This window comes from Scheffersomyces xylosifermentans (genome assembly GCF_036884685.1).
Source record: "Scheffersomyces xylosifermentans strain CBS 12540 chromosome Unknown RJT20scaffold_4, whole genome shotgun sequence".
NCBI classification, from domain to species: domain Eukaryota; kingdom Fungi; phylum Ascomycota; class Pichiomycetes; order Serinales; family Debaryomycetaceae; genus Scheffersomyces; species Scheffersomyces xylosifermentans.
In genome coordinates, this window is record NW_027042942.1 from 557931 (window position 1) to 585396 (window position 27466).

Here is a 27466-nt window from a genome sequence, read left to right on the forward strand (position 1 = left end):
CTAGTCAGGGACCATTTCGTAGTGAAAACGTAGGATGAAGGTCGTGTCTTTCAGAGTTCTCTTCATTGTGGATATTAATTGTAGTTATTGCTCTCTATGTAAATCGCCTTGAACACATTTCTAGTTCTTTGCTGGTCTTTGAAGATAACTTGCATTGAAGTGAGAGAAACCAAAGAAGTGCCAATATACGATAAGGTGAATGATATTATTACAGATAGACGAAAGTGGAAGAATTACTAGCCTGATCACAAGACCAGGAAATACTGGCTTTTCTCTATAATTGAGATAATTGAGATAACTTTTAATACTTGGTTGCAAAATGAGCTTCAAATTATCAGATTTCAACCAAAACACAAATATTAGCAAACATTCTAGTGGAAATAGCAATACTTTCATACAATAAATTAAATAGTACAAATACCTTCACATCGGGAAGTTGTTAATCTTTTAAAAGTCATGAAGTATTTACTACCTTACTTGACGCAGCGTGCTGCTTTCAGATTAAATTACCATCTGGGTATTCCACACTCAAAGAGACTGAGAATAAGCTGCGAACTAAGAGCTTTCTATGTACCATTAAATGATACATGAGAGACCGATAACCAAATTGCAGCTCTTATGACATCACGTGACTATGTTTTAATGGAATAATTTTCACTTCTTTGCTATAGTCTACCGGTACTGGGCTTCTGCTTTCGTTATAACACTTCTCTTATGATATTTTACAAGCCAGATATATTAATATAATGTTATATTGAGTTTTGTATATATTTAATGCTATTTTATAAATTAATAAAAAGTCTACTATTTCCTCTCTTAAAAATTAAATCAAGTCTAATCAAAGTACAACCGAGAAGTGAAATAACTGACTTAAACAGATTCTAAAACAACATCCTTGAAGCCGGCACCGACCTTCTTACCCTTCTCTTCGGTGGAACCTTCACCGTGCAAGGCTAACAAAGCACCCAAGTCGAACTTTGGTTGTTTCAACAATTTAACCTTTCTGATGTGAACGTTTTGTAATGGGAAGATGGTTTGAGTGGACTTTTCGATTTCACGGCCAATGACTTCTGGGATCAACTTGGAGGTTAATTGAGCTAAGGTGACGTTGGAAACTTCTCTTTGCATGATCTCGATCATCTTCTTTCTGACTTCTCTCAACTTGGAGGTTTGAGCGTAAGTAGTCTTTCTAATTTGGTTGGCTTGTCTCTTGGTGAAGGCAATGGCGAAAACTCTCAAGACGTAGTCGTCAGAGGTCTTGACAGTGACGTTGGCCTCAACCAAAGATTGCCACTTTCTGACTAAAGATCTTACTTTGTCGGAGGTGAAGTCTAAACCGTGGAAGTTGGTTAACAAGTTCTTACCTTGGACTTCATCGACTCTCAACTTAATCTTTCTGTAAGAGTGGTCCTCGGAACCTTGCAAGTCAGCCAAGGAGACCTCGACGACACGGCCCTTCAAACCATCAGCTGCGTTCTTTAAACCGGTGGATCTGTTGATTAAGGTCTTACCGACGTTTCTGTTCTCGAAGGTAGATGGGGCCTTGATGTCAAACCAGTCCTTTCTGGTGAATGGGTCGACGACCTTCTTCTTCAATCCCTTCTTTCCCTTGGACAATCTCTTGTTCTTACCAACAGCCATGTTTGTACGTTAGTTCGGTATTATCTGTTCAAGAAACACTTAATGAAAAGACTAATGTTTAAATTTTTTCAACTTTTTTTCTGTAATGGAAATTTTCCACGAAGACTGTTGCACTCACTGCGACTACAAAATGTTAACTATGGCAGATGGTGAGAGAAATTTGTTACTGCTGTGTGCAGAAGGAGGTAGACACTTGGAACAGTAAGATGGTGAGAACTGGGAGATAATTATGGTAGAGACACGTCCTATAGAGATGGTGTGTATGCGAGGGGACATGTTATGAAGTGGGATCGTGACTGAATATCTTTGATCACGTGCAATAAAATAATGTAAGGGCTCAGCCCTAGATTTCTCTCCACGGCGACACTGGACTCTCCGCGACATCTTAACCAGCGCCTTCTTCAAACTACACTGCGACATCATATCTTGTAAACAAACACCGTTTAGCCGATCAGATTGAATCACGTCTACACAAAACGCTTAGAGAACCTCTACTATACAATTGTAAGGACATTGTACGACGGCCACTACAAAGGAAACGCCATGGGGGATAGCCAACAGGATCAGAATAATCAGTATGTAGGGATTTGATGCCAGAAAAGAGAGTGTTTGTGGCTTTATATACTAACAGTTATCACAGAGTCGCTCTTAAGATAGGGTTGATAGGCGATTCCCAGATCGGGAAGACGTCGCTAATGGTCAAATACGTCGAGGGGTCGTTTGATGAAGACTACATCCAAACTTTGGGAGTAAACTTCATGGATAAGAAGATCCAGATAAGAAATACCACCATAACATTCTCCATTTGGGACTTGGGGGGACAAAAAGAGTTCATAAATATGCTTCCTTTGGTTTCCAATGATGCCGTCGCAATTCTCTTCATGTTTGACTTGACAAGGAAGTCAACATTGAACTCCATAAAGGAATGGTATAGGCAAGTCAGGGGATTCAACAAGACAGCATTGCCGTTTTTAATTGGAACTAAATATGATCAGTTCATCGACTTATCGTACCAGGACCAAGTAGAGATAACACAACAGGCCAAAAAGTTTGGACATGCCATGAAGGCTCCTGTAATATTCTGCTCAACCAGCCATTCTATTAATGTGCAAAAGATCTTCAAGATCATCTTGTCTAAGGCATTTGACTTGCGTCTTAATTTGGACGAAATTAATAACATTGGGGAACCAATTCTCATCTACAAGTAAATCAAGACAATTAAGGGAAAACTTCCGCATCTCAGCATCCAAATCAGCACTTTGTAGGCTTCTACCTACCATGTGTTCATGTTAGCTTTGGGAGATGTCTTCATTACCTCTGCATTACTCGTCATATATCACTCCAGGATTCAAGAACACGAACTATTTCAATTCTCCTTTTTATTTAAATATTTAATTTTTAACGGGCATATTTCATTGCGATTTTTTCATATCGACTTAATCTTACAGGTGTAGATCCATTATATGAGCTCAACTCTTTAATTATAATCATATGACAGAGTCAATCATATTGATATACCAACGCTTATGTAACCAGAAATGTTGCAGCAAAAAATCGCGCTAACGTACAGTCCCACTATCAGAGCCGCTCTTTACTTTAAGAATACTATTGTATGGACCATAGAAAGATTGGATATAGTACACAGAGGCAATAGACGTCTATTCTAAGCAATGGCAAAGAGTGCGAGGGATCTCAAAGGATGGGAGTATATAATTGCAGAAGCAAAAGTTGCCGAAAATGACTCGCCATTGAAAGGAGTGGCCTCTGGTAGAAGAAGCAGTCGTAGAGTGAAAGCGGCTAATGAATCGCTAGTTCTCAAGAGAGAAATGGATGATCTTGAGATCCAGGCCGGAGATACGGTATTGGTACATCAAAAGGGAGCAACAAGCCCCGAAATTGCATTTATTAAGGAAATTAAATTCGGAAATGACAACTTTATCGACATTGTGGTCTCGTGGTTCATTAGAATTCAGGACATCGATTTTGAAGACTTGCCGAAAGCAGAGGAATACTCGTCAAAAAATGATCTTATTCAGAATGAGTTGTTCATAACGATGTACCTAGAAGGGATATTTGTATCTGAAATCGTCGAAAAAGTCAATGTCTTGTCGTTGGATGAATTCAAAGACATCCTCATTGATGATTCTAACACGTCTAATACGTTCATGGTTAGGCGTGGTTGTAGTTCCACAGGAGAAGAATTCACAAACGTGCTAAACTACAGGGAGTTAACCAATTTGTTTCATAAGGACCCCAATGAGTTTGTGGAATATGTACGTGCTGAAACTGTGCGATCAGCTTACAATTCCCCAAAGAAAGAAAAGGTTGACATCAAGGAGAAGATAGAGAAGATCGAAAGCAAGAAAAAGTCAAGGAGACGGTCTCCTATAGTAAGAGATAGTAGTGATTCTCTGAACGAAGAAGATATCTCTGACGATAGCGGTGACGAGTACAAAGGGTTAGGGGAAGAGGTTGAAAATGAGGACGGAGAGGACGAAGAAGAAGACCACGATGTAGATGATGATGAGGACGACAAAGAATCGGTCCACTTAAGTGACTCCGAAGAAGAGTTTGCAGGGGGCCATAGAAACCGAAAACGGAAATCAGCTAGTCCTAAGAAATCCACTGCCAAAGTAAAGCGGGCAAAGGCCAGACTACTGGAAAATACGTCTATTTCGTATATGAATTCAGTATTGTCGCCATCGAAAAAGCAAAGATTTAAAATCAAGTCAGCAAATATTTCAAAACCATCATTAGCGTCCTTGTCTCCTCAGAAAAAGAAAGGGAAAGGAACATTAATTGTCGAGGAAATGGATAAAACATCTGAAGCATTTAGGGAAATTAAAGCTAAATTACATACCTCACAAATTGTAACGTCATTGCCTGGGAGGGAGGATGAATTTGCATCTATATATACTAGCTTGGATGAGGCCATAGAGCATGGAACTGGTTGCTGTTTATATATTAGCGGTACACCAGGTATCGGTAAAACAGCCACCGTTCGTGAGGTAATCGCCCAGTTACAAGAGTCCGTGAAAAATGAAGCAACAAAGCCATTCGATTACCTTGAAATTAATGGGTTGAAACTTTTGTCCCCCAACGTGGCATATGAAGTACTTTGGGAAAAAATTAGTGGCTTCAAAGTTACTCCAGCAAATGCTGCTATTCTTTTAGAAAAGTACTTTAGCACTGAAGAGGACAGGAAACCTTTAGTGGTATTGATGGACGAGTTGGATCAAATCGTTACTCAAAAGCAGAACGTCATGTATAATTTTTTCAATTGGCCATCCTATGCGACCTCGAAATTGATTGTTATTGCTGTCGCAAACACTATGGATTTACCAGAAAGAGTTTTATCTAACAAGATTTCCTCAAGATTGGGATTGAGGAGAATGGAGTTTAAGGGCTATCAATTTGGCCAATTGGGAGAAATCATTGCCCATAGATTGGCTATGTTGTCAGAGCAGAGTAAGAGAAGAGTTATTCTTACAAAAGATGCGTCTAATTTTGCATCTAGAAAAGTTTCTAATGTTACTGGTGACGCTAGAAGAGCTTTGACTATTTGCAGAAGAGCGGTTGAAATTGCAGAGCAGGAATTTCTAGCGAACAGGAATACAGAAAATTCCAAACCAGAGGAAGAGTCATTCCACATTCTAATAACCCACATTTCCAAAGCAATCAACGAGACAATCAACTCTCCAATCTCCAAATTTTTGGAGCTGTTGCCTTTTGCGTACAAGCTTGTCTTGATGGCTATACTTTTGCGTATGAAAAGGTCTGGTTTAGGCGAGAACAGTTTGGGGGATGTCATAGACGAGATGAGAATATCTTTACAAATGTTTACTTCGAAGGAAAGCAGCCAAATAATACATCAACTTGGTCCCAACGCAAGTCTTATGAACATGCTATACTCCAGCGATATATTTGATTTTGATAATAACAATTTCAATATCAGAATTCATAGTTTCAAGAGGATAGTAAACGAATTAGCCGAGAACGGTATAATAACGCAACAGAATGTGCCTGGCGAAAGATATAGGTTAGTGCATCTCACTGTTTCTGAGGAGGAGATAATATCAGTCTTAAAGAGAGACAAGGAGATTAGTGGTATGATGTAGAAGTGCAATATTATAAATATATTTGTCCTATGTACGATCACTTAAATTATGAATTTTTTGCAGCAAATGATTAGTAAATTTGAATGATCAGTGAGCAAGAAGTACTGTACACTCGAATATTATAAGACTCTACACAACACACTTAAAAGAATATATAGAACACAGAAATGAAATAACTTTAGCAATTATTTACTATCACATCAGCCCCACACCAGCAACCTCTACCCACTACATTCCACATGCGATAAGATTTCCCTAGCAACTTTACTGCAAAATCACTTGCCGCAAAATTCTATTTTTCATGTCTGCACATAAATTTATTCTGCGATGAGGATCACCACTACGAAGAAGGTTAAATAAGAAGCAAGTTGTCTTGAATATCCAGTTTCTAGTAAGTTTGTTGTATATATATCTAGGTGAAGATAACAATGAACGCTATAGATCCAACAGACTACGTCGAAGCTCCCGAGGGAGTGGAGTCCTTGAAATTTGGGGATGAAAAACAACAAGCCAAGTTTGAGCTTGGTGTTTGCATGGCGATCTACAAATGGGAAGAGTTAAATACAGCTGTAGAAAACTCATGGGGAGGCCCTAAATCAGGAGAGAAAAGAGATTGGATATCTGGTATAGTCATAGACTTATTTGCGGAGAAGATTGTTGACATCCAATTGATAGAAGAGACCTTGTTATACGCCATGGTCGACGAATTCGATACTGAAATTGACAACGACTCAGCCTTGGAGATAGGTGCTCTTATAATGAAATTCTACAGGGATGTAGCATTACAGAAGTACGCTAAAATTGACGAGCTCTACGAAAAATGGCAAGCCAAGCAAAGCATAAAAGAAAATGTTAAAAAAGTGCATGTAGAAGAAGATCCAAACAACCCAGATGTTTCTGATAGTGAGGACGATGAGGATGACGAAGATGTCCCAGAATTGCAAGATGATGAAATGGAAATTGACGAAGAACCACATGGTCCAATTGTAGACGACGACGGCTTTGAATTGGTTCAAAAGAAAGGAAGAAGGCGTTAAAAGGATATAGACCTATTGTATATTATAAAAAAACACTATTCTAAAATAACAAAATGAAGAATGTACTTATACTCCATGTTTTTATAAATTTAAATTGAAAAATTTCAATTGTAAAACATAGAATGAATGTATACATTTCCGGTCTCTATACTATTAACTAATTGAGTTTCTAGGGGTATTACTTCTAGATCTGTTCAATGTATTCAAGGAATGAAGACTGGTAACAGAGTTCCTTGATTGAAATTTGCCAAACGAGGGTTCTTGCTCTTCCACTGGGGTGGTCAAGCCCGAAGGAATAGAGCCCATACTAGCCCTGCTGGTATTGTTCAATCGGAAGTCGCTTAATCTCCGTACCAAGTGGCTCGCCATATCATTAACACCACCTGGGGTGCTTGGAACTGCTTGGTTGACTCCCCCGAGTTTATTAAATGCACCCAAAATTCCATCAGAGTTTGAATTTTGTATACGGAAGAGTTTAACGGCAGTATGATTCCATTGATTAACAACGGTTAATGATGCTCTTACCCATTCGTGAACTTCGGGAGCGTCATTAGCCAAAATTGCCGATGATCCAGCATTTGTTTTCATGAAGCCAGTCCAGCTGGATGTCAATTTGCTCACGGATGCTATAGAAGTTGTAATGTTTTTCATAATTTTATTACTGTTTCCACTGTAAGCTCTCACGGCATCAACAGAATTATACATGGCGCCATATAATAGGGATGTGTACCATCCCAAGGAAAGATGACTCCAAGTGAACTTCAATGGGTCCAAGGGGCTCTCTGGGAGGAAATCATAGTTAATTTGCGCCCTGTTCTTGTCAATTAGCTCTTTGAAATCAGTTGCCTCGATCTGCTTAACCAAGAGATAACTATCAACACTTGAACCCTCACGGGAGGACCAAATTTCTTTTAACACCACTTTTAAGTGTGGTATCACAATTGTTAGGATAATACGAAGTGCGTCATTGCCACCCCAAGTCCTATTCAAAGGACTTTCCTTTGGAAGCTTCTCACGAGCCTTTTCTGACATTCCGGTGGGAAGCCTTGGCCTCAACGAGTTTTCAATTTCCTGCTCTGGACTACTATCGACAATTAAGTTTAAGCCTCCATTGTTGCCCATGCTGGATACTGAAGTTTTATGGAGAGGCGGCGTATCAGGTACGTTGGATTCACCAATATCTCCATCATGGAATGATGGTTGCTGCGAAGTTATGGAAAGTCGGTCTGATGTATTGGAATTCACAGTCGAGAGAATGTTTTTTTCGAGCTCCATTGGTGAACTTTCCTGTTCCTCTTCATTTCTATCATCTATGCTGCTCAACTTATTTCCATTAAAATATTCGATTCGAAAACTGTAAATGGTATTCCATACTTGATCATACACCTTCTCATTCTTTAAGATTGAAAATAGGAGCATTCTGGACGGCTTGGGATACTTTAAAATAGCCGTACACACCGCACGTACAAGTAATGCCAATAAGTCAGCATGAATTGCCTTCTCCTGTAGGAATTCACGGGAGGAAAACTTGCTGATAAGTAGAGTGATTGCTGAGCAACTGGAATAAGAGAGTCCTCCCTGCGGATTTGGATTGGCCAATTTTTTGGCCGGATCCGTAGCTAGATTCAACTCTTTTATCGACAGAGCTGGTATCAAATTATATTGGATTTCCACGAGTGTAGTCATGATCAGCGATATTGGCTGGGGTGCGTTGTAGGTGTATGAAGTCAGTGGGTTTTGTAGATATAACAAAAGATTGGAAGTTTGCGTCACTATGAAATCACGGGTAGTTATTGGGGCTGGGTTGATTTTAAACGTAGTTGGAAGGGAGTCATAAAGGTTTATGTTGATTGGTTCTAACAATGAATCGAGGTTTTTTGTATCCGATGAAAAGTAAAGCATTAGATATGTGCAAATTCTCACCAAGTTCTTATGACTTTGATTGTTCGAAAAAGTGTAGACATAGAAGAGCAAAACAACCATGAGCTCAGCAAGAAACTTTTCCGCAATCAAGCTCCTGAACCGCTTATTGCATTGAACAAGCTCCCAGATGAGCATAGTTGCCTCAGTCGCCCAAAGCGAAGGTTGGTTCCCAGATTTGATGATATTGAATTTATTTGATTCTGCGTCCTTTGTATTCACCACAGGTTGTTTTAGTATGTTTATCAAGTAGGAGCCAAGGAAGAGTAATTCAGACTCCTTATGTAACTTTCCCATGTACACCCTAGCCATGTTGCTCGGCTTAGGAGTGGGAACCAAACCTGTGCCCTCTAAGAAGAGAAGGTTTTCGTTAGCCGGAAGTGGATACACCACCATTGCAGTAAGTAATTGGACAGAGTAAGTTACACAGAGGTGTCTCATCTCTGTCAATTGACTGTTATTGGTGTATACAAGAACATTGTCTTCTGGAAGACTTCTCGCAGATCTACAGACCAAGTTGGTTAATGAGCATACTAGAGTTAACAACTCAACTCTGGGTGTTGTCGCAACTAAAAGTGTCATAAATCTTGAGCCAGATGCTATAACAGTTGCTGGCAGTTGGTAAAATGAGACAGAACAAAGCGTAAGAAGCAATTTCAATACTTCGGATCTGTTGGAATCAACTATCAAATTAGGGGTTGCGTATTTGCTAGAGTTCCCAATTCCCGGTTCCCATACACTTAAAACTTTATTTGAGGCTGTTGTTTTTATTCTTGGGGCTTCAAGCGTAAAGCCACGTAAGAAGAGCAAGATAACTGAGCTTCTTATTAATTGCACTGCGGTTGCATTTTCTGCCTCACCTTTAGCGGTTACCGAATCTTGAATGGAGTTTAAGTATACTATTGGATCGAAGGAATGAACCCAGAAAAGCCTATCTTCTATTTCTGAAGCATAATCAGGAAGCTCAAATAAAAATGGTAGTAATTTGGTGAGAAACCGAATACAATTGAGTAATTCATTTATCGGTATCTTTTTCAGTGAATCGCCTATCTCATTGGTGATGGCTATTAGTCTTTTCGAAAGAATATACACGAGGAGCAAGAAATTGACTCTGTTCTGGTCTCGGATAGTTCGCACATCGTAGGGTGTGAGGAGTTCATATATATCGTCCGAGTTTTCTGGTTCTTTCCAGAGGACAGCCCAGTAGTCCTTCTGATCTTCTGGGATCACTCTTCCTTGTCCGAGTTTGAAAAAGTGGTTCTTGAACCGAAGTTTGTCTTCCACTGTCTTCATTTCCAGGGGAGATATTTGGGACTGAGCCAATTTTCGCCCTGTTTCCTTGCTACAGATAACGACTAACCTCTAATATGAAGTGTATTCCTTAAGAAGAGTCACTTGACAGTAAACGGGTTATCAGATCTGAGAGATGGTCGGATTTTTTTGGATGAGTAGGAAATTCGAGGGAGTAAAGGAAGTTAGAACCGGGGGCACGTTGGTGTCGGAAATGAAGAGGGAGCAGGAGGTAAAGGGCCATTGACTTTTGGAAGAAGAGAATAATATCAGCATGGATATACCTATACATCCAGAATACAGATATGAAACTTTGAGATGATTTCGAACTCTTCTCTTGGCAGTCGTCCGACCCTTTTCGGAAGGATTTTGTACAAGTAGTGCTAAAGTTATTTTGGTGCGAGGATTAAAGAGAGATAACTGATTCAATTCCATGGCTGCAATGGTAGCTACGAGAATCAACCCTCTATGAATGTCAATTTTTTTTTCTTGTTTGTTAAAAGTAGTAGTATGTGGTCGTCTACCCTGCTGTTGCTCCCTTTAGGACTCTATAGTCTCAATGTGACTACTGTTATCTCTGGTTCCCTGGTTAGAGCATCATTAGCCATTGTCTGTATTCAATAGCAGATGCTTCAATCTTGAATCTTTTGCTGTAAACTGACCCGTCGATCGGGTTTAATATAGCTTACTCGGCCAGCAGATTTTCATAATAGCTTGTTTGATAGGTCCGAAATGTTAAGAAGCGCTGACCCTCCATAAGTTCAACGACTTATTTTTTATCCAAAAGGTACACCTCTTGTTCTATTAACGTCAACTCTGAGCGAAGATGCAGTTCTTTAAACGTAATAGATCAATATATCCATATGGACAGACATAATATATGATCTTCTTATAAAGCGAATAGGGCATAAACAATCCAGTACAGTTTCTTTCGCGTTGTTAGTTGTAAAGTCAGATGAAATCCTTAGTAAGTGAACAAACTTTACTAAAGCAGCGTACTCTATCAGGTATGAATATATATTTATGAAGACTGACCAAATTCTATTTCGTGTAAGAATTCTACTTTCTCTCATACTGCAATCTGTAAGAATTGAATCTTCTCTCTTAACTATGTTGTCAAAAGCTTGTTACATCCCCGATATTGTGCTGTAAGGGGAAGCCTTGGTCCCACATATCAGCAACTATGTTACGCAATGGGTGACTTTAAGACCGTTACTTACAGAATGGCAGAAGTTTTTCTGGAATTGATGGCTCAAATGGATGAAAATGGGTTACAAAAAGGGCTACAAGAGCAGGATTCTTCACAGAAAACATCGTTCTTTGAAGAAAATGAATATAATTCTAATGTTCTCTTCAGCTTTGGTTGCAAGAAAATACTTGTACCAAGCTTTCCGGCTTGGTACTAAAAGGGTTTTCATCTCAGACTACATGACATTTTCATTATTTATGGTATATGATTTCCTTCCTTGCAAAAGAATGCGAATCAAGTGGTACAAGATAAACAGCCCAACAACTTTGGAACATGGATTAACTCTTAGGTCAGCAGTAGTAAGTTTCTTTTACAGAAGTGATCAAGAAGCTATTGCTGTGAAGTCTATGCTTAAGGAATGGGACAGCGTCGCCAGGCAGATAAAGAATCACACGATCCTCTCGAAAATGTTGCTCGCAAGGAGGAAAAGTAAAATGCGAAAGAGAATTAGGACAAACAGAAGACGAGTAATGCAAGAAATATCACAACTCTAAAGGTCAAGCACTGGCTCGGAGAGCCATGTTCCCAGAATAGCTACTAACGTCTTCTTTATAAAAGTTGAATCAAGTATTGTATTATTATGAAGAAGTAATTAGATACTTGATAGCTTAGCTCAATAATACCTAAGTATTGTCTACAAGACGTCATAGCATTTTTACTATCGTCTGCTTTTATGACCAAAAATTTTGAAACACCAGTTTCCTTGTAGAAAACACCACCACCGAAAGAGGAAATTTCTATTTCTAGTTTTTGCAGCAATATATATGTGCAGGAATATATTGATATACTATATATGGAACAGAACCCCTTGAATAAATGTTCTCTAATTGCTTCTCATGAGCCAAATAAGTGAATTTTTTACATTTCCAAGACCAAATTTGAAATTGATATCGAATGGTCTTTTTCAAATCACTTCGAACCGCTAGACAAGCGCATAGTCGCTGCTTTCCAAGTTCTGGTAGGCCAAACTCGAAACCTAGATACGCAACTCTGGGAAAGTTTCATAAAGCAGCCAATGTATTTTAGTGGCTATCTAAATGACGAGCTTTGTACAAAAGGCTCGGATGGTATACTTGTTAACCAAAATATAGTTGATACTTTGGGCACCAACACTGAGGCACTCTTCAGAGTTTGTTTAGATATGCGCTTATCTTGATTATCTGGGTTCTTATTTCGCTAATCTAACAGATAAGTTGATATTGCGTAGCTGGGCCCTATTGGGGCTAGAGACAATTCCATCTATTGGCCATGTTGACTATATTTCCAATATGCTTATCAGAGCATTAGTTCGCCAGATAACGCCAGATGATTTTAAAGAGACTTACCTTTTAGCCATTGAAAGTATCCTTCAAAGTGATCTACACATTCATCAAAGTCATTCACAAGTATTTCATTTGAATTCATGGACACCTAATGGCGAACCGATCTAGCATAGAGAAATCTCAAGATGCTTTGACGACGCGATGTATCCCCTACTGAAGGTCCTTGACATTGAAACAAATGAAGCGGAGCATTATTTTGAACGAGAGCACTCTTTGCATCCACCTTTTGAAAAGACCAAGTTCTTTGAACTTGATCTAATTCACCTAAGTGGTAACATTAGGAAACCTGACGTCTGTTACACATTAGGTGAATTCAAGACATTAGACTACAAGATAGCACACGGTTTTCCCCAAATTTAAAGCAATGGATAACTTCACAAGCCTGCAACATGAGGGTTGTCCAAGGGAGACTATTTTGCCAATGGCGAATGGAACGAGGGGGTGGCCTTCACTTTGGTGCTAAGAAGATGCCTTTACAAAGCCCTTTTATGTGACACCAATAGAATCTTCATATCAGACTATGAAACCTTCTCAGGATTCTTTCAGTTCGATATTGAAGATGGTCATATGAATATTATATTATCGATAGTCCTGAAAGCATGGAGCACGGAATTACTTTAAAATCAGCAATAACAGGATTCTTCCATACGAATAAAGAAGCAGCATTAGCAACTAAAAAAAGGGTTATATCTTGGTATAATGCTGGTAAACAAGTACAAAATGCTAGGGACCCATTGGCTAATGTTTGTCAGATATATGATGCCCAGTCCAGTGATAACCTGACAACAAATGAAGAAGATGACAAGCGGAGTCGCCAGATCAGCGAATTATCAGAGATTAGAGAGGCCTCGTTATTCGAATTTGAGCAGATACATAAATTTGGGGGTACGTACTGTCGTATTGTTGATTCCACCGATGCCTATCCTGATTTGGATTTACCCCCTACAGTGTTCTGTAAAATGTACTACCTGCGCCAAGATTGGTTGAAAGAAGTCGAATTTGCTCGGGTAGGGGTTGACGACAATAGTTTAAACAGAAAGCTATATTATGATTGTTTCTTTCATGAACTTGAAATCAACGAGAAGATCCGGAATTCGAAATTCACCTCCAATTTCCCAAGGCTTCTCGCCTCTGGTTGCTGGAATGCTTTACCCGATCGTCCAATGCATATATTTGAGTATCTTGGGAAGAAACTTAAAGGGTCTTGCTGGGATGATGAGGACGTGTACCCAACTATCAAAAAACGGCTAAGTGAGCTACATCTGATTGGCATAGTTCACAAAGACATAAGCTTTCGCAACATTCTTGTGTCTGAAGAGGGAAAGGTATCGTTGATTGATTTCGGATTTTCATATATTTCATCTGATCCGGAATTACAGAAGAAAGATCTAGAAAAACTAGATAGATTGTTTAGTTATAGATGATCTAGATGATGAAGATGATACTACTAACCAAGAAAGTGCAGGTCGTTGTGAAGTTACTGTTTTATTAACATATGTGTCATATATTCCTCCTTAAATTTCAATGTTCGTGGCAAAAGGAGTCATTATTATTCTTTCTTATGCCTGCCATTCTTTTCACCCAGCTGTTCTTCATTCTTTGTAATTATATGTGTATAAGCAAAATATGAGTTATGTTAATCAAATATCTCACGTGAGGCTTGGCCCTCGGAAATGATTTTGGGTGCAATTCTTCAGTATGCCAATGTATTTCAATGCCATATATAACTTTGCATTTGTACTTGTGACAAGTTTGGGTTCAGGGCGACAACAAGCAACCACCCGTAGGAATATCCTTAACGGAATACTTATAAGCTAGTGTTCCATTGCCCCTTCATCTGGTACCGTTTACAAATCATTACTGAACCCTCCTGTTCTTTGCCGGGCCCGAATTATCTTCGTCTCTCTTACGAATAGTTCCTGCTATCGATGCAAATCCGACATCGACGTTCATTCCTGCTACATGGTTTTCGTCTTGCTCGCTGCTTTCTTCGCCATCATCAAATTCAAGATCGTCGGCATCTCCTGCGTTCTTTATAACAGGTTCCTCCAAATCGTGTTCGATATCGTTGTCTTCCGAATTACCATTGGAAATCCAATTGGAGGGGATCTGTAATGCTGGGAGCTGTTCCTGCTGTTGGCCAAAGCCAAAAAATTGAGAACCCTCCTCTTCTTCGGAGTCGGAGTCTAAATGGAAAGTAGAACATTTAGATAAAGCTTCGTACACACTTTCAATGGATGTATTGGGGTTATTTGCAAATAGTTGATTTCCATTGCCATTGTTGTACTTTTCGTTTTCCAGTATCTGGATTTCCACACTGGAAACGTATTCCGTAGGCTCTGTCGGTATGCTTCTAATGTACTCGTTAGACACAATTTGCAAATACAATAAGGGTGATCCGCTTTCGCTACTGAGAGTGTGCAATGCATGTAATATTATTGATTGGTAGGGCAATTCAAGCCCAATTTTAGCAGAATTGAACCATATTATGAATGAGGTGTTTAGCACAAATAATGAGACGTTTGAGTAATCCACTTCTTGCAATTCGGGCACCAATGCCAACTGGCGGGTAGGGTCGTTTTGCAAGATATTCATAGAGTATGAGATTCCGCCTCCGTATATCACAAACTTGTCGTCATCCTCAAGTGAGAATTTCTCTGGAGAAGAAGCCTGGTACAACGACACGGGTATGGTATTTTCCACATTAGGTTGTTCTTGGATGATCTTAGGCTTTGGGCCCATTTTTAATACAACAACAAATGGTTATTGAAAGGCAATAAATGGCCAGCTGAAACTAGGAAAAAAATTCTAAAACTTTTATGTGAATAACCACGCGTATCCAATACTCAAATACGTCAGATTTAACTCCAATTCTCTCGATCCTTTTGTACGACTGCCTGTTTTTGACGTTATCGTAATGCCTAAAACGTCACTCGTGAATTCTTCATCGTGGGCACTGAAAAATGTGAGCCGCATGGCGTGCCACAGCTGCAAAAAATGGGCCAAGGCACTACCGTTAATGGAGTGAGTTGGTTATGGGTGCAATAGATGGTTGCAATGGGAAAGGGAGTTATTGTTGTATTGAGAGAGGAGTGCCATGAGAAATGAGATTTGGTGGGTAAGTTCAAAAATAGTTTTGGGTATGGGTTTGAATAATGGAGAAATGAAAATCAGGGAGGAAGTAGTAAGTGCTAGGTGCTATGTGTGTGTAATATCATATCACATATATTCGTGTTGAGTGTTATTTAGCTGTTTGTTTTTCAGTGTTGTAGTGTGCCCTCTCCTGAGATTCTTCCAAACTCAGGTAGGACGAATCCTAACTGCAAGGATTCCCTAATTAGAAATATAGAAAGGTACTGGGAAGCTTTCTACAACTAGTGACTTGATTTGCGTACTCTATAGTCTTGGAAAACTTCGAATCTACAGAATTAGTGGTACCCTGTTGAAAACTCACACGTATCAATTCTGTACTTAATAATTAGTGTATTGTAAATGAATTCTACGACTGGTATCCCTCTAACAATAAATACAAGAATAACTAAAGAAAAAGGCTGTTGGTAGTGCTAAATGAAACAAGAAAATGGCTGCAAATGCTGATTCAATAGTTATAATAGTCCACTCTTCAATTCTGTGATAATCTTCTGATCAAGCGCTGGAACACAGGACTGGGGTTCTCTGAGCTCTCAATCTCGCGCTTGACTCTCTCGCTACGCTCGTGTTCAAGCTTCCTCACCTCCTCTGCAGTTGGAGGTAACGCCTCATTAACTAAGTCGGCCTTTCTTGCGTCTTCAAAGTTATTAATGGTCTTTTTCAAACCGTCAGTACCATTTAACAAAGAGCCCTTTGGAAGAGTTCCGCTGTTTAACTCCTTCAAGTGCGCCACACTCTCGGACTCTTGACGGAGGACCTGGTACATACGAGAGATACGACCAATAGCAATGACCTTGTTACGCAAAGCAAGTTTCTTGGCCTCAAGGGAGTCATCTTCGACTGCTGGCGCTGGACTTTCAGGCTGTGTAAAGCCTTGCACGACTGGACTTACTGGTGCGGAAGCAGGAGATACAACCGCTTCTTCGGCCAAAGGTGTGTCTTCGTCCAATTCTTCCTCTGTACAAATGTTGAGAATAGATACCAACATGTCAGTAACCTTCTCCCCCACAAATGGTAATGACCATGTGAACACGTCCATGAAATGAGGTAACCAGTAAGGGTGCGGCGAAGCATTGAATTGACGAATATTCATGACATTATTCTCATACTTAAGGACAGCTGCTTTATTGTTGTAGGTGTCCAAATAGTTAGGTGCACTAAACATGGTTAACAACGACGGGAACCCAAGTGTTTTAGTTCTTTTATACATTCTATAACCCGCATCTTGTGCTTCGTGTGCTCTGATAATGGAAAGGAGACCAGTTCGTTCTAAGAATTGACAGGATGCTTTATATGTGAAAGAATATGAGCAACCTCTTACTGTATTCCGAACAAACGTCTGGTCCATATTGTCTTCATCGTACTCTTCTGTAGGGTCTGCCCATAACAAGTCACACATAAGGCCCTTTGTAGGTGGTTCTCTGAATCTGTCTAGACTTTCAAGGTCAGCTAGACCTCTGAGTTCTGGAGATAAGCCTCCGTGGACACAAAAAAACTGATTGTTCATAATAGCTGCCAATGGAAGACTATTAAATGATTCAAGACACTCCTCGTACAACTTTGGAGAGTACTTATGCAAACACTCAGACTTAAAAGTGAAGTACTCTGTCAAGTGTTTGCATTCATGGTTACCTCTAAGCATCCAGAAAGTTGTGTTGTAGGTCAATTTCAATGCATAAAGATAGATAAGACATTCAATAGAGAATGAGCCTCTGTCGACGTAATCTCCTAAAAAGAGATATGATGTCTTTTCTGGATCTCCTCCGACTTCGAAAAGCTTCATAAGATCGTAATATTGACCATGAACGTCACCACAGATTGTCACAGGGGCAGGAACTCTAAGTAAGTTTGGTTCACGAGAAAGCAACTGAGTTGCAGCTCTCACAATTCTAATGGCCTGCTCTTCATGTAAACGACCCTCTTTGAAGAAATGATCCTTGAGAAAAGCACAATTAGGGAGACCATTGGGAAGAAAGACTTGCTCGTCAGTGGGCTTGAAAGTAGCTGGAGGTGTCACTGACTCTACTGCTCTTTCTTTGGTATGAATAGTCTGACCTTCGTCGGTAACATACACGGAGTAATCTTTTTGTGGAGGAGCACTCTTCTGCTTAAGGGCGTTTAAAGCGTTGGAAATCTGCGCTGCGTTTTTCACTGCTTGAGACATTGTGGATAATGGAATAAGCTGATAGAAGGGGAAGGATGATTATGAATGTAGAATCAATCACAATTGAAGAAGACAGTTTCAGGTTCCGATTTGGTGCTGTAGAACGTTAATGTGGATACACTATTGAATATTCGTTTCAATCGTTTTCAAGAAAGAAGGGGGTGGCCGGACTTTCGATTCCTAATTTCAGTTCTTTGACTAAACGGCAAATAATCGATGATACACACGAGGTATTTGTTAATGTGTCAAAGTGTTGTCACAGTATGATAACAATACAACAGTGGTAGTACTAATATAACCAATCTACGCGATGGAGGTATTCTTCCTCTCTATCAAGCTATTGTGGGAGAAAAAAAGGTGATTCAACGGTAATTATATTACTGTCGCTACTGATTATCTTCTACACGTTGATCGTTTACGTCTTGTCACTACCGATGTCTTTCCTTTGAACACAAGTAGCACAGACCGTCTACTGCAATCGTTGCCTCTTTTGAATGATGGATAAAAGAGCGGGAGTGTATATAGCCTGGTGTTCCCGGTATCGTTGTGTGACGGGAGCTGTATTAACGGGACGAGATGGGGGAGAAGCAGCACTTGTGTAAAATGATTACTGTGAGATGGGGATGGGTTGGGGGATGGTTTTTGCTTGGGATGAGATTTTATATTTAGGAGGATGTGTAACTTTGAGTGTCGTGGAGTGTTGTGGAGTGGTTTCAGTCTTTTTTTTTTTGACAATCTGAAAGATACTGTTTGAATCAGGTTAGACCGGAATATCGACCTCTTTCTCATTACTATTAGCAAAGCATGGGTACTGATTGGAAAAAGACACTGCGCGTGATCCTACGTCATGTGCTGTACTCTACGATAATCATTCAAATAAGAAATTCCTGGTTAGGAGGGCCTGGTTAAGCTTTTTCAAAAAAGACAGTTAATCAACCCTGTGAGTCGTGCAATACACGAAAGGGTTAGATTTTGGTGTACAGTAAGGGAGGTCTAGAACATGATATCTCAAAGGTCGTAAATATGGCCGGATTTAGAAGCTTTGTGGAGTGCCGTAGTGTTTCACAGCCATTATGCGTGGTCGATGTTGCAATAGTGAAGAGTAAAGATAAACTGAATACAAGAATTTACTGGGCTGAGTAAGTCATGTCTATTCAATTCATGGTGCAAGTTGATATCGGACAATCTCTAGAACGAAATTTGGATAAAAATCGTGTTCTTGGTAGTTGGAGTGTAAAGCTATTTTTGGCTCCCACAGCGGATCTTCGTTTGAGGCTATCAAATACCGATAGAAATAGGACAGAGGCATACGACAAAAGGCTTGGACTCGAAAGAGAATTTCCAGGCAAAAAATCTATATTTGGCATCAATGAGCGTGATAGTAGTAAGATGCACTTTGACGTAGCATTTGCATTTCGTTTACAAAATCATGTAATAAATTGCAATGTTCGGTCCTGTTCATGACAGAGTATAGATAGACTAATAGACAGAAAAACAACTTTATTGAAGTAATACCTAAAAATTAAATATGTACCAAACACTAAAACTACTCTTCATCCATATAGAAGTAATGTGTCTTTGAATTAAAGATCCTCGGAAGCAACATAAATAACGTGAGCGCTTCCACCCAATCCATTGAACGAAGTTGTAGCGGCTGAGGTGTAAGCTCCCAAGTTTGGAAAGTACAACCAGTCACCCACTTCAACATCGTGGCTCAATGCACATTTGCTTGAAACACAATCTAAACCATCACAAGTTGGTCCCCAAATAGAGAAATGATGCATGCCCTTTTCATCAGCATCATTCTCAATCTTGCTTTGATTAACATCCTTGTCGGAGTAATAAAAAAACTTGTTCTTGTGTGTCAAAACATGTGCTTGCGGATGTTGGTGGTCAAATAAAATACAATTCATGTTACCGTAGACACCATCGTTGATGTATACCATAGCACGAACTGGTTCATTTTCATTCTCGCTTTCAGCAAACTTTTGGTCAATATCTCTGCGAGCAATGATGTGTGCTGCTAAAGTAAAAGCGTTGGAGACCATAAATCGGCCAGGCTCGGCAATAAACTTGATACCGTGCTCTTCGGTGAACTTGGTTGGGAAGAATGTCTCTAATGAGGATCTGACCATACGGGAAGATTCCTCAAAAGTTTCTAATTCAAATCCTCCGCCGATGTCTAAAACGGTCATATTGAAACCGTAGGTGATGGCAGTGTCAAAAATGACACGGGAATCCCTAATAGCCTTGTAGATGGAATCAAAGTCTTTGGCACCAGATCCTACGTGGAATGCAACACCTCTAACGTTCAAGCCTAACTGATGTGCCAATGGCAACAATTCATTGATGGCAACATCTAAAGTACAACCAAACTTTGTTGACAATCTGCATTGAGCGGTCTCGTCATCAGTGGCGATTCTAATCAAAATTCCACCCTCAGGATGAAACTTCTGCAATTTGTACAACTCCTGAGTGTTGTCTACAGTGGTCAAGTTGACATTAGCTTTTGCAGCATGTCTAATAAAAGAATTGGTCTTGCAAGGATTTGCGTAGACAATTCTATCGGGGCTAATTCCAAGACCTAAGATTGTATCAATCTCATTCTTGGAAGCGCAGTCAAAGTTGGCACCAAGTTTAGCCAATAACTTAATAACTTCTAAGTTGGTGTTACACTTGACAGCATAGTAAGGGTGAACCTGAGGTAATTTTTGTTTCCAAGTTTGGAAAGAGCGATAGACCTCGCCCATGTCACAAACAAAAAAAGAATCTTCATCACCAGCTTCACATTCTTCGTGGTCAATCTCAGAAATGTGATCGATCAATGCTTGGTTGATCAATGTCTTAGCAAAGTTGCTCTTCCCGATAGCAGTGGAAAGAGCCTCTCTTGCGCTGCTTCTGGCAATAGCATTGCTGGAAAGCGATAACTTACGAGAATGGGCAATTAATGAATCACTTACAATAGCAGATTCGAAATTGGCTTGTTCATCGTGGAAAACTTCAATAGAAGGGGTCATAACTTGGAAGCAAGGATTTGACTTGAATTATAATTCCAGGTTTGATTCACTAAGGGCGTAATATTTTTTTCACTGATCCGTATAAACCTCTCTCTTCTGTGGGGACAAACAAGACAGATGTGGAGCGAGTGTTTAACTTCTCTTTTTACTTTTCAATCACTCACGATGTTGGTGAGTAAGAATGCTAATAGAACCTCAAGCGGCAGCTCTCGTAGGGGGTGATGGGGAACTTCAAAGGGAAGCGTGGGTATTCTAGTCTAAAAAAGTTATGACTATTAAGAATAAAGTAGAGGGTGATACTGGCTCTTTATGGGGCAGTATTCTTGCGACTTCGACTACAAAATTTCACTAACTTTATAAGCTTATTGGAAGGAAAGAGACAGTGTCAAACAGAAGACTCATTTGAAGACTCAAATTTTCACCTGAAAATTCCTCATTGCGAAAATGTGAGAAAACGGTTTTTTCTGCAGCAACAATATGGGGGTGCATGGTGCGGGCATGAAAGGTGCAGGGTAGGAGAGAGGAAGGAAAGAATTGGTAGTAGTGGGTGGGGATTTTATCCAGAATATAAGGGGTAGGTACGTTGATAGAAGTAGAAGTATCAATGTGATAATTGGAGACTGATACAACTCAAGTTAGAAAAAAAGAAGGACTCCACATCTTACGTTGACTAGTTGGGGTCTTCTAGTATAGTTTTGTAGCCAGTGGTTACAGCCCTAGTGCAGTTGAAAAAATATTTTTACGAGTCACATCCTAAATTTTGGGGCAATTGTGATTGGGTGCGGTTCCAGGGACAGATAGTAGGCTGATGGTAGCCAGAACGTGTTGACGGTGACGGTGACGGTGACATGCTCAGTATGACAAGAAGTGTAAGAGGAACGATTTAACGATTTAAAAAACAATGATGAAAGCAGGCTGTTCAGTTGAGTAGCCATTTCATTTTATTTCATATCAAAATATATTTATAAATGCTAGATACAAAGTACGCTATTCAAGTTTATATATCAATCAATGGCTCTGGCTCAGGAATGAATCTCTTGGGGCTAGGCTGTCTCTCTGGTTCTTCTGTTGAAGGAACAGAGGGAAATTGAGCCGGGTAAGGAACTGAGGAGGATACGGGGTCAGGGTGCTGCAGTTTGTACTCTTCCTCTACAGCGTCAATTGGTGGGAATCTAGCACTTGCAGCTTCTACGGCATGTGGAGGTAATTCTGATGACCTTGTTCTAAGCACATTTTCCCTTGTAGGATGGACTGGCTGTAAGTCGATTTGCCCTGTGTAGTTGTTGCTCACTGTTGGAGGATTATATTGATTCTTAGCATCTGAATCCTCTTCTGTAGATTCTTCTCCATAAGGTGGATAAGAAGGATAAGCCAGCTGTTTTGGAGCTCCCTGCGCATATGCCGGGTAGCCCTCTTGTTGCTTCTCCAGGTTTGAAAAATTAGGCTCCGTTGGTGATGGTACGTACTGAGGTTGAGTTGGAGGATACAGGAATTCAGCCTGTTGCTGTTGATTCAATAAGGGTAGAGAATACTTATTTTCATCTTCTTCCTGTGGAGGGTATGAAAATGTTGGGATTTGAGCCTGGTGACCTGTGTCTTGCTTAATTTGTTCTGAGTAAAGCGTTTCATCAGATGGACGATATTCTTCCTCAGGAGGATATGATGCATAATATGAACTTGATTGAACGTCCTGTCTACTATTTGATTGCCCAGTTGGTTGACCCAGAATTGGTGCTTGTCCAACATTTGAACTTGATCCATAACCAGTGGGCTGTGTACTAAAAGGATTAGAAGGGTAACCTGTATCCTGTCTTCCAACCGCTGGCTGATACTGTTGTTCCTGTTGTTGTTGATTGTATTGATTATAACCAGTGTTTTCTGGTTGAACATAGCTAGGAATCTCGTTACTGTAACCAGTTGTTTGAGCTGGAACTTGTTGGCCGTAATCCGAGTGCTGAGAAGGAATCTGTTGACTGTAGCCTAAATTCTGTGGTGGCACCTGTGGACTGTAGCTATTGAGACCTGGAACTTGAACTACTGGGTTAGTTTGAATCCCGTAAGTTTTCTTTAACTTCGCATCTAAGTATTCCTCATATAATCGAGTGAGAGCCGAGATTTTGTTGTTTAACTCTGTGAAAGCCTTCTGCCTCTCAACAGTGTAAATCAAGGATTTGGTCACCTTTCCCCGAAGCGGACAAACCTTGGTGTGCAAATCACTGAGTTCTGGATCATGAATGCGACTACTGGACTTAGGATCGTTTTTGAGCTTATACATAGAAACAATGAAATTGTTGATATTTTGCTCCTCCTCCTGAGTGAGATCAACTACGCGTTTGTGTTGATCCATATGGTTCACGGGTGATAGTCTATTATTGGTAAACGGATCATGTTGAGGAGCTCCAGAGAAGTTATTGTTAATGTTGTTATATTGCTGTTGTTGTTGACCATGATCGCGACTATTGTCGGGAATAGGAATGTTATAGAATTGGTCCTCTTCTTGTTGACTGGGTTGGTTCCACTGGTTTTGGGTTTGTTGATGGTTTGGATTCTGATATTCTTCTTGTAATTTTCTAATCTTCTCTTGCTCTTGATAGTCTTTCATGCTTGCAGCGATAGCTGCTTTAATATCATCGTCATCCTCGTCGTCGTTAACAGCATTGGAGCGCCTATTGGAAGAGCTATTAGCCATTGGATTGGAATTCACGTTCGATGTACTGGATTTAATTCCAGAATCTTGTAAACTTAATGCTATAGCCCTCTTCAATTCTTCGTCTTCATCCTCGTCATTATTGACAGCACTATCCAAGTTTCTCGAAGAGTTTCTTGAGTGACGAGGGCTTCTAACGCTACCTTCATGATGACCACTCTTCAGCTTCTCTTTGGCTAAACAATTATCACAGACTCTGACTGGCTTCAGGATTCCCAACAGCACTAATGGAATGAAATTATTAGAGTGAGTCTGACAGAACACACCACCACAAGCTCTACAATGGTGCTTTCTGTTTATCATGGAGAATTTATCGTAACAGATCATGCATTTGTCATCGTCGACCCAGTCTGGAGGAACCCTTGTGTCGAGAAATTTGGAGTTGAGAGCGGAAGTCTGGGCAAAGTCGGGGAAGGCATAAGCCTCAGCGTCAAGACGCTCGAAACATCTAAGAACGTAGGATAATTCTGGTTGATTTTCAAAGAGAATAGACCATTCCTTAATCAAGGAGAGAATCAACTCTCCAACATCATTTTTGGCTTGTTGGTTGCGGATAGAAGAGTGTTTAATATCGTAGTGGACTTTGAAGATAAAATCGACGAGGTAATCCATGAACTCTTTTGATGCAATTTCCACTAGGAAGTGTTCTCCACAGTTCTTGACACAGAGATCTACCAACTTCAAGGTAGAGCTGAGTAAGTTAGGATTAGAGTATGTCATTCCAAGACGTTTCTTGAGGGACCTCATACATTGTTTTGCTGGGAGTTGTTTGCTCCTGATGAGATCGGTGACGTCAAGCGCTAAGGCGAGGTCGAGTTCTCCGTTGGGGATGGCTTCAGACGTTGCCTCTTGGATCTTATTGTCGAGTTCGACGGTAGACTCAGAGGACGAGCCAAACCAGGACATTATGGGATGCTATGGGTGTAATCTGTGGTTCGAATACTACTCTTCAAGGAGTGATTTGGATGAAATTTCTGGTGATTGATGGGGTGATCGGTTATCTATTCGAGTTAAGGATAACAGGAGATGGTAGTGTGAGCAGTGAGATGGGATGCAGAAGCTGTGTCAATTGGGAATCGATTCTCTAGATTCAATTTCTATGTCCAGCAGCTATGATGGGAATCGATCAACCACTGTATTGTATTGGAAAGAAGGGTAACCGCTATACAAACAATAAAGAATATATAATACACTTGTAATTATAAGTTACTGATTCTGTTACAGCAAAAATGTGTTGTAAAGAGATTAGTGCGCTTGGCTGATTAAGCGCCGCCGTACTATTCTTTGCCTCCACACACACTGAGTGACTTTGGGGGGCGGTGTGCAGGGGGGTGTATCTCCAGTGCGATGGTATTGTTGTTAGTGAGTGGGTGACCTGCCAGTTTGGTTGAGTGGAGTTTTTGCAGTTTGTTTTAGTAGGCGGCCGGATGTTTTCTATTTATATCCAGTGTTCTATAAGTGATGGATGAGAGCTATGGGAAGATATTAGTGGGTGTGACGTGGATGCGTAGATGGATGTGTGTGTAGATGTGTAGGTGTATGTATAGACGTGTATAAATATATTTATATAAACATTTATTTGAATTTTGTTGGAGGAACTACTGTCTAATTCCTACTGTCAGTGTCTCATATTATTCGCTGCCTCTGCAGCTTCATTTTTTTGCACCCTATTTTATAGACCGAAGAAGATGGTTTGCTGATAAATGTAAACCTAAAGAAGTAGCTCTTGCACTATATAATAAAGTTCAATAAGTACTAACATAGTTATGAGGAAACATGGAGTGAGTAGTAGTAGTTTCCATCTCTGCTTCCGATGTAATGGTTAAATCAATAGCCTTATGTTGAGATGCTCTTTGCGTACTCTTCTCTAGGAATCAGTCAAACTCCGAACATGGTCATAATAGATCGAGGTAGTGATCTAGTGATTATTGATATCAGTAAAATGAACGTTCTCTCCCAAGTGGAATCTTTTCATTTTTATACCAACTTGTACATATCTATCAGACTTCGTTGTATCATAGTAAATAAATTACAACTCTAGTGGTGGGTATTTTTATTGATTCGCTTCATTCCCCATTCAGCTTGTTGTAATCTGTCTTATATTTAGCTTTAATAGTCGCCAATAGCTACCTAAAGCTACTAGTGAGCAAATTTATCTAAAATAGATATCTTATGTACTTCCCCTACTATCTTTCACGCAAGTTATGTGTGCAACCGATCATTTTAAGGGGAACCAATAGTACTCCTTGTCAGTAGATAAGGAAATATGCAACACGACAAGGAAACTGAGATGAAAAACCTCTTCTAACCGAGAACAATCTGTTCGGTAATACTTGTGAACAGTAACTCAAAACATAAAAAATAAAAAACTCAATTGCTGTGACCTTACATGAGCATCTTTGGTGCAACATAAACATAATTATATTCTCATACCTAATCTTGGCGATCCAAAATAGAAGATGCTCATGCGAAATGGAAACAATAGCCCAGACTTACATGGCTGTGTGCATCGTTCGATCTCTTATTTATCCCGAAAGAAAGCTTACTCTACTTCATACCACTTACTACAATTGTAATCTTTCCAAATAATGATTCCTCATATTGAAGACTAATATACACAAATGTAAACAGCTTCTCTAGCGCATAAACACATACGTAGAAGCAACTCCCAAACAAGCAACCGAGAACCACCAGTAAAGTTCGAATTTATCCCCAGTAACTTCTCTCACGGCATTGGTTCTGTACTGATTCTCTAAAGATCTCTTCACTTTTCTACCCAACGAACTCTTAGTTTTTGAGGCATCGTCTGTAGGATTTAAAGCGTACGTTGGAAGCATTAATGGTGGTCTGTAAGCCAAATACAATGGCTGCATCTTGGATCCATCGAACTGGTAGATCTGGAGTGTGTATCTACCATGGTATGGGTCTACGTAGACTTGATAGGTCTTGAACCATGTTGGTTGGACATATCTAGTGTAAGAAGACTTGTTTGGGTCGCCACCACAAGGGTCACTAAGTAACTGCCTTCCGTCAACGGCAATAGGGGTTAACACAAGAGAACCGTTGGATAATAATTCATAAGTTCCATGCTGGTAGGTGACTGACCCAATTGGACAAGCATGATTCTGGGGATTTCCTTGGACTCTGTACATGGCTTCTTCGTAATGACCATCCTCGGTGAAGGAGTAGGAAATACCAGGCAAATCAGGCTCGATGAGAAGCTCGTCGACTGGATCGTAGAAGCCTGGACCTGTGAATACGGTATTTGATTTGGAGGACCATGTACCGACAAGCTCGGCTGTGTTAGGGTCGGCAGACACCAACGATGATAAGAGGGTTGAAGCTGCAATGATATATGTGCGGAAAAGCATGATTTATGTGGATGGGATGTAGTTGGACGTCGAAGAGGTATTAAATATGAGGATCAAATCAATGAATTTAATTAACAAGCAACTGAACTTAAGATACACGAACAACAAGTCTATATTTTTTTAATGGTTGTGTGTTAATCGGTTCTCTCGCTATAGTAGTATGATATTGTAGTTTATCTTTCTATTTGCACTCTTGATCTTTGACACTTCTTTACTTGAAATTCCTGAACTTAGACTTTGCTGAGATGTGGATGAGATCAGCAATTTACGAACGATTTAAGGATGATATGATAGAAACGCAATATATGCTAAACGAGAAAGATAGAATGAAACGATATAAAGTCAGATCCGATATTAGGTGAGTTCTCTTTCGATGCTGAAGACGCGGTCTTTTTGCCTACTGTTTCTATAGAATGATCTCGAGCTTACAGATCCTAACTGGAAAGAAACACTCTTTGCTATAATTAAATTATTAGCCGC

At 40.0% G+C, this 27466-nt stretch overlaps 12 protein-coding genes across 12 annotated transcripts; 4 read left to right on the forward strand and 8 right to left on the reverse strand. All coding sequences in view use genetic code 12, as the record gives it.

Annotated features, from left to right (window-relative positions):
• Positions 1–113: 113 nt before the first annotated feature.
• RJT20DRAFT_127967 (uncharacterized protein) lies at positions 114–488 on the reverse strand. Its single transcript, XM_064917138.1, has one exon. It carries the CDS (start codon positions 394–396, stop codon positions 121–123), a length of 276 nt encoding a protein of 91 aa, XP_064774234.1. The 5' UTR covers positions 397–488; the 3' UTR covers positions 114–120.
• Positions 489–733: 245 nt separating this feature from the next.
• Positions 734–1811, reverse strand: RPS1 (40S ribosomal protein eS1). Its single transcript, XM_064917139.1, has one exon. It carries the CDS (start codon positions 1639–1641, stop codon positions 871–873), a length of 771 nt encoding a protein of 256 aa, XP_064774235.1. The 5' UTR covers positions 1642–1811; the 3' UTR covers positions 734–870.
• Positions 1812–2061: 250 nt separating this feature from the next.
• TEM1 (Ras family GTPase) lies at positions 2062–3062 on the forward strand. Its single transcript, XM_064917140.1, has 2 exons — positions 2062–2216; positions 2282–3062. Exons 1-2 carry the CDS (start codon positions 2185–2187, stop codon positions 2847–2849), a joined length of 600 nt encoding a protein of 199 aa, XP_064774236.1. The 5' UTR covers positions 2062–2184; the 3' UTR covers positions 2850–3062.
• A 216-nt stretch (positions 3063–3278) lies between these two features.
• Positions 3279–6138, forward strand: ORC1 (origin recognition complex subunit 1). The gene has a single exon (XM_064917141.1). It carries the CDS (start codon positions 3312–3314, stop codon positions 5757–5759), a length of 2448 nt encoding a protein of 815 aa, XP_064774237.1. The 5' UTR covers positions 3279–3311; the 3' UTR covers positions 5760–6138.
• On the forward strand, positions 5950–6897 carry TSR2 (Tsr2p). The gene has a single exon (XM_064920081.1). It carries the CDS (start codon positions 6188–6190, stop codon positions 6794–6796), a length of 609 nt encoding a protein of 202 aa, XP_064774238.1. The 5' UTR covers positions 5950–6187; the 3' UTR covers positions 6797–6897.
• Position 6898: 1 nt separating this feature from the next.
• RJT20DRAFT_42124 (uncharacterized protein) lies at positions 6899–10425 on the reverse strand. The gene has a single exon (XM_064920080.1). The coding sequence runs from the start codon at positions 10007–10009 to the stop codon at positions 6950–6952; it is 3060 nt and encodes a 1019-aa protein (XP_064774239.1). The 5' UTR covers positions 10010–10425; the 3' UTR covers positions 6899–6949.
• Positions 10426–13056: 2631 nt separating this feature from the next.
• RJT20DRAFT_42136 (uncharacterized protein) lies at positions 13057–14217 on the forward strand. The gene has a single exon (XM_064920084.1). The coding sequence runs from the start codon at positions 13177–13179 to the stop codon at positions 13999–14001; it is 825 nt and encodes a 274-aa protein (XP_064774240.1). The 5' UTR covers positions 13057–13176; the 3' UTR covers positions 14002–14217.
• On the reverse strand, positions 14218–15501 carry RJT20DRAFT_42135 (uncharacterized protein). Its single transcript, XM_064920083.1, has one exon. It carries the CDS (start codon positions 15317–15319, stop codon positions 14435–14437), a length of 885 nt encoding a protein of 294 aa, XP_064774241.1. The 5' UTR covers positions 15320–15501; the 3' UTR covers positions 14218–14434.
• A 698-nt stretch (positions 15502–16199) lies between these two features.
• Positions 16200–17891, reverse strand: CMP1 (calcineurin catalytic subunit A; the record flags this gene model as incomplete). The annotated part of the gene is made up of 1 exon (XM_064921602.1): positions 16200–17891. The coding sequence occupies one exon, from the start codon at positions 17889–17891 to the stop codon at positions 16200–16202; it is 1692 nt and encodes a 563-aa protein (XP_064774242.1).
• Positions 17892–19342: 1451 nt separating this feature from the next.
• On the reverse strand, positions 19343–21367 carry SPE1 (ornithine decarboxylase). Its single transcript, XM_064917142.1, has one exon. The coding sequence runs from the start codon at positions 20906–20908 to the stop codon at positions 19475–19477; it is 1434 nt and encodes a 477-aa protein (XP_064774243.1). The 5' UTR covers positions 20909–21367; the 3' UTR covers positions 19343–19474.
• A 451-nt stretch (positions 21368–21818) lies between these two features.
• Positions 21819–24887, reverse strand: VPS27 (ESCRT-0 subunit protein). Its single transcript, XM_064917143.1, has one exon. The coding sequence runs from the start codon at positions 24519–24521 to the stop codon at positions 21906–21908; it is 2616 nt and encodes an 871-aa protein (XP_064774244.1). The 5' UTR covers positions 24522–24887; the 3' UTR covers positions 21819–21905.
• Positions 24888–26141: 1254 nt separating this feature from the next.
• On the reverse strand, positions 26142–27225 carry ROT1 (Rot1p). The gene has a single exon (XM_064920086.1). It carries the CDS (start codon positions 26984–26986, stop codon positions 26252–26254), a length of 735 nt encoding a protein of 244 aa, XP_064774245.1. The 5' UTR covers positions 26987–27225; the 3' UTR covers positions 26142–26251.
• Between the last annotated feature and the right edge of the window lie 241 nt (positions 27226–27466).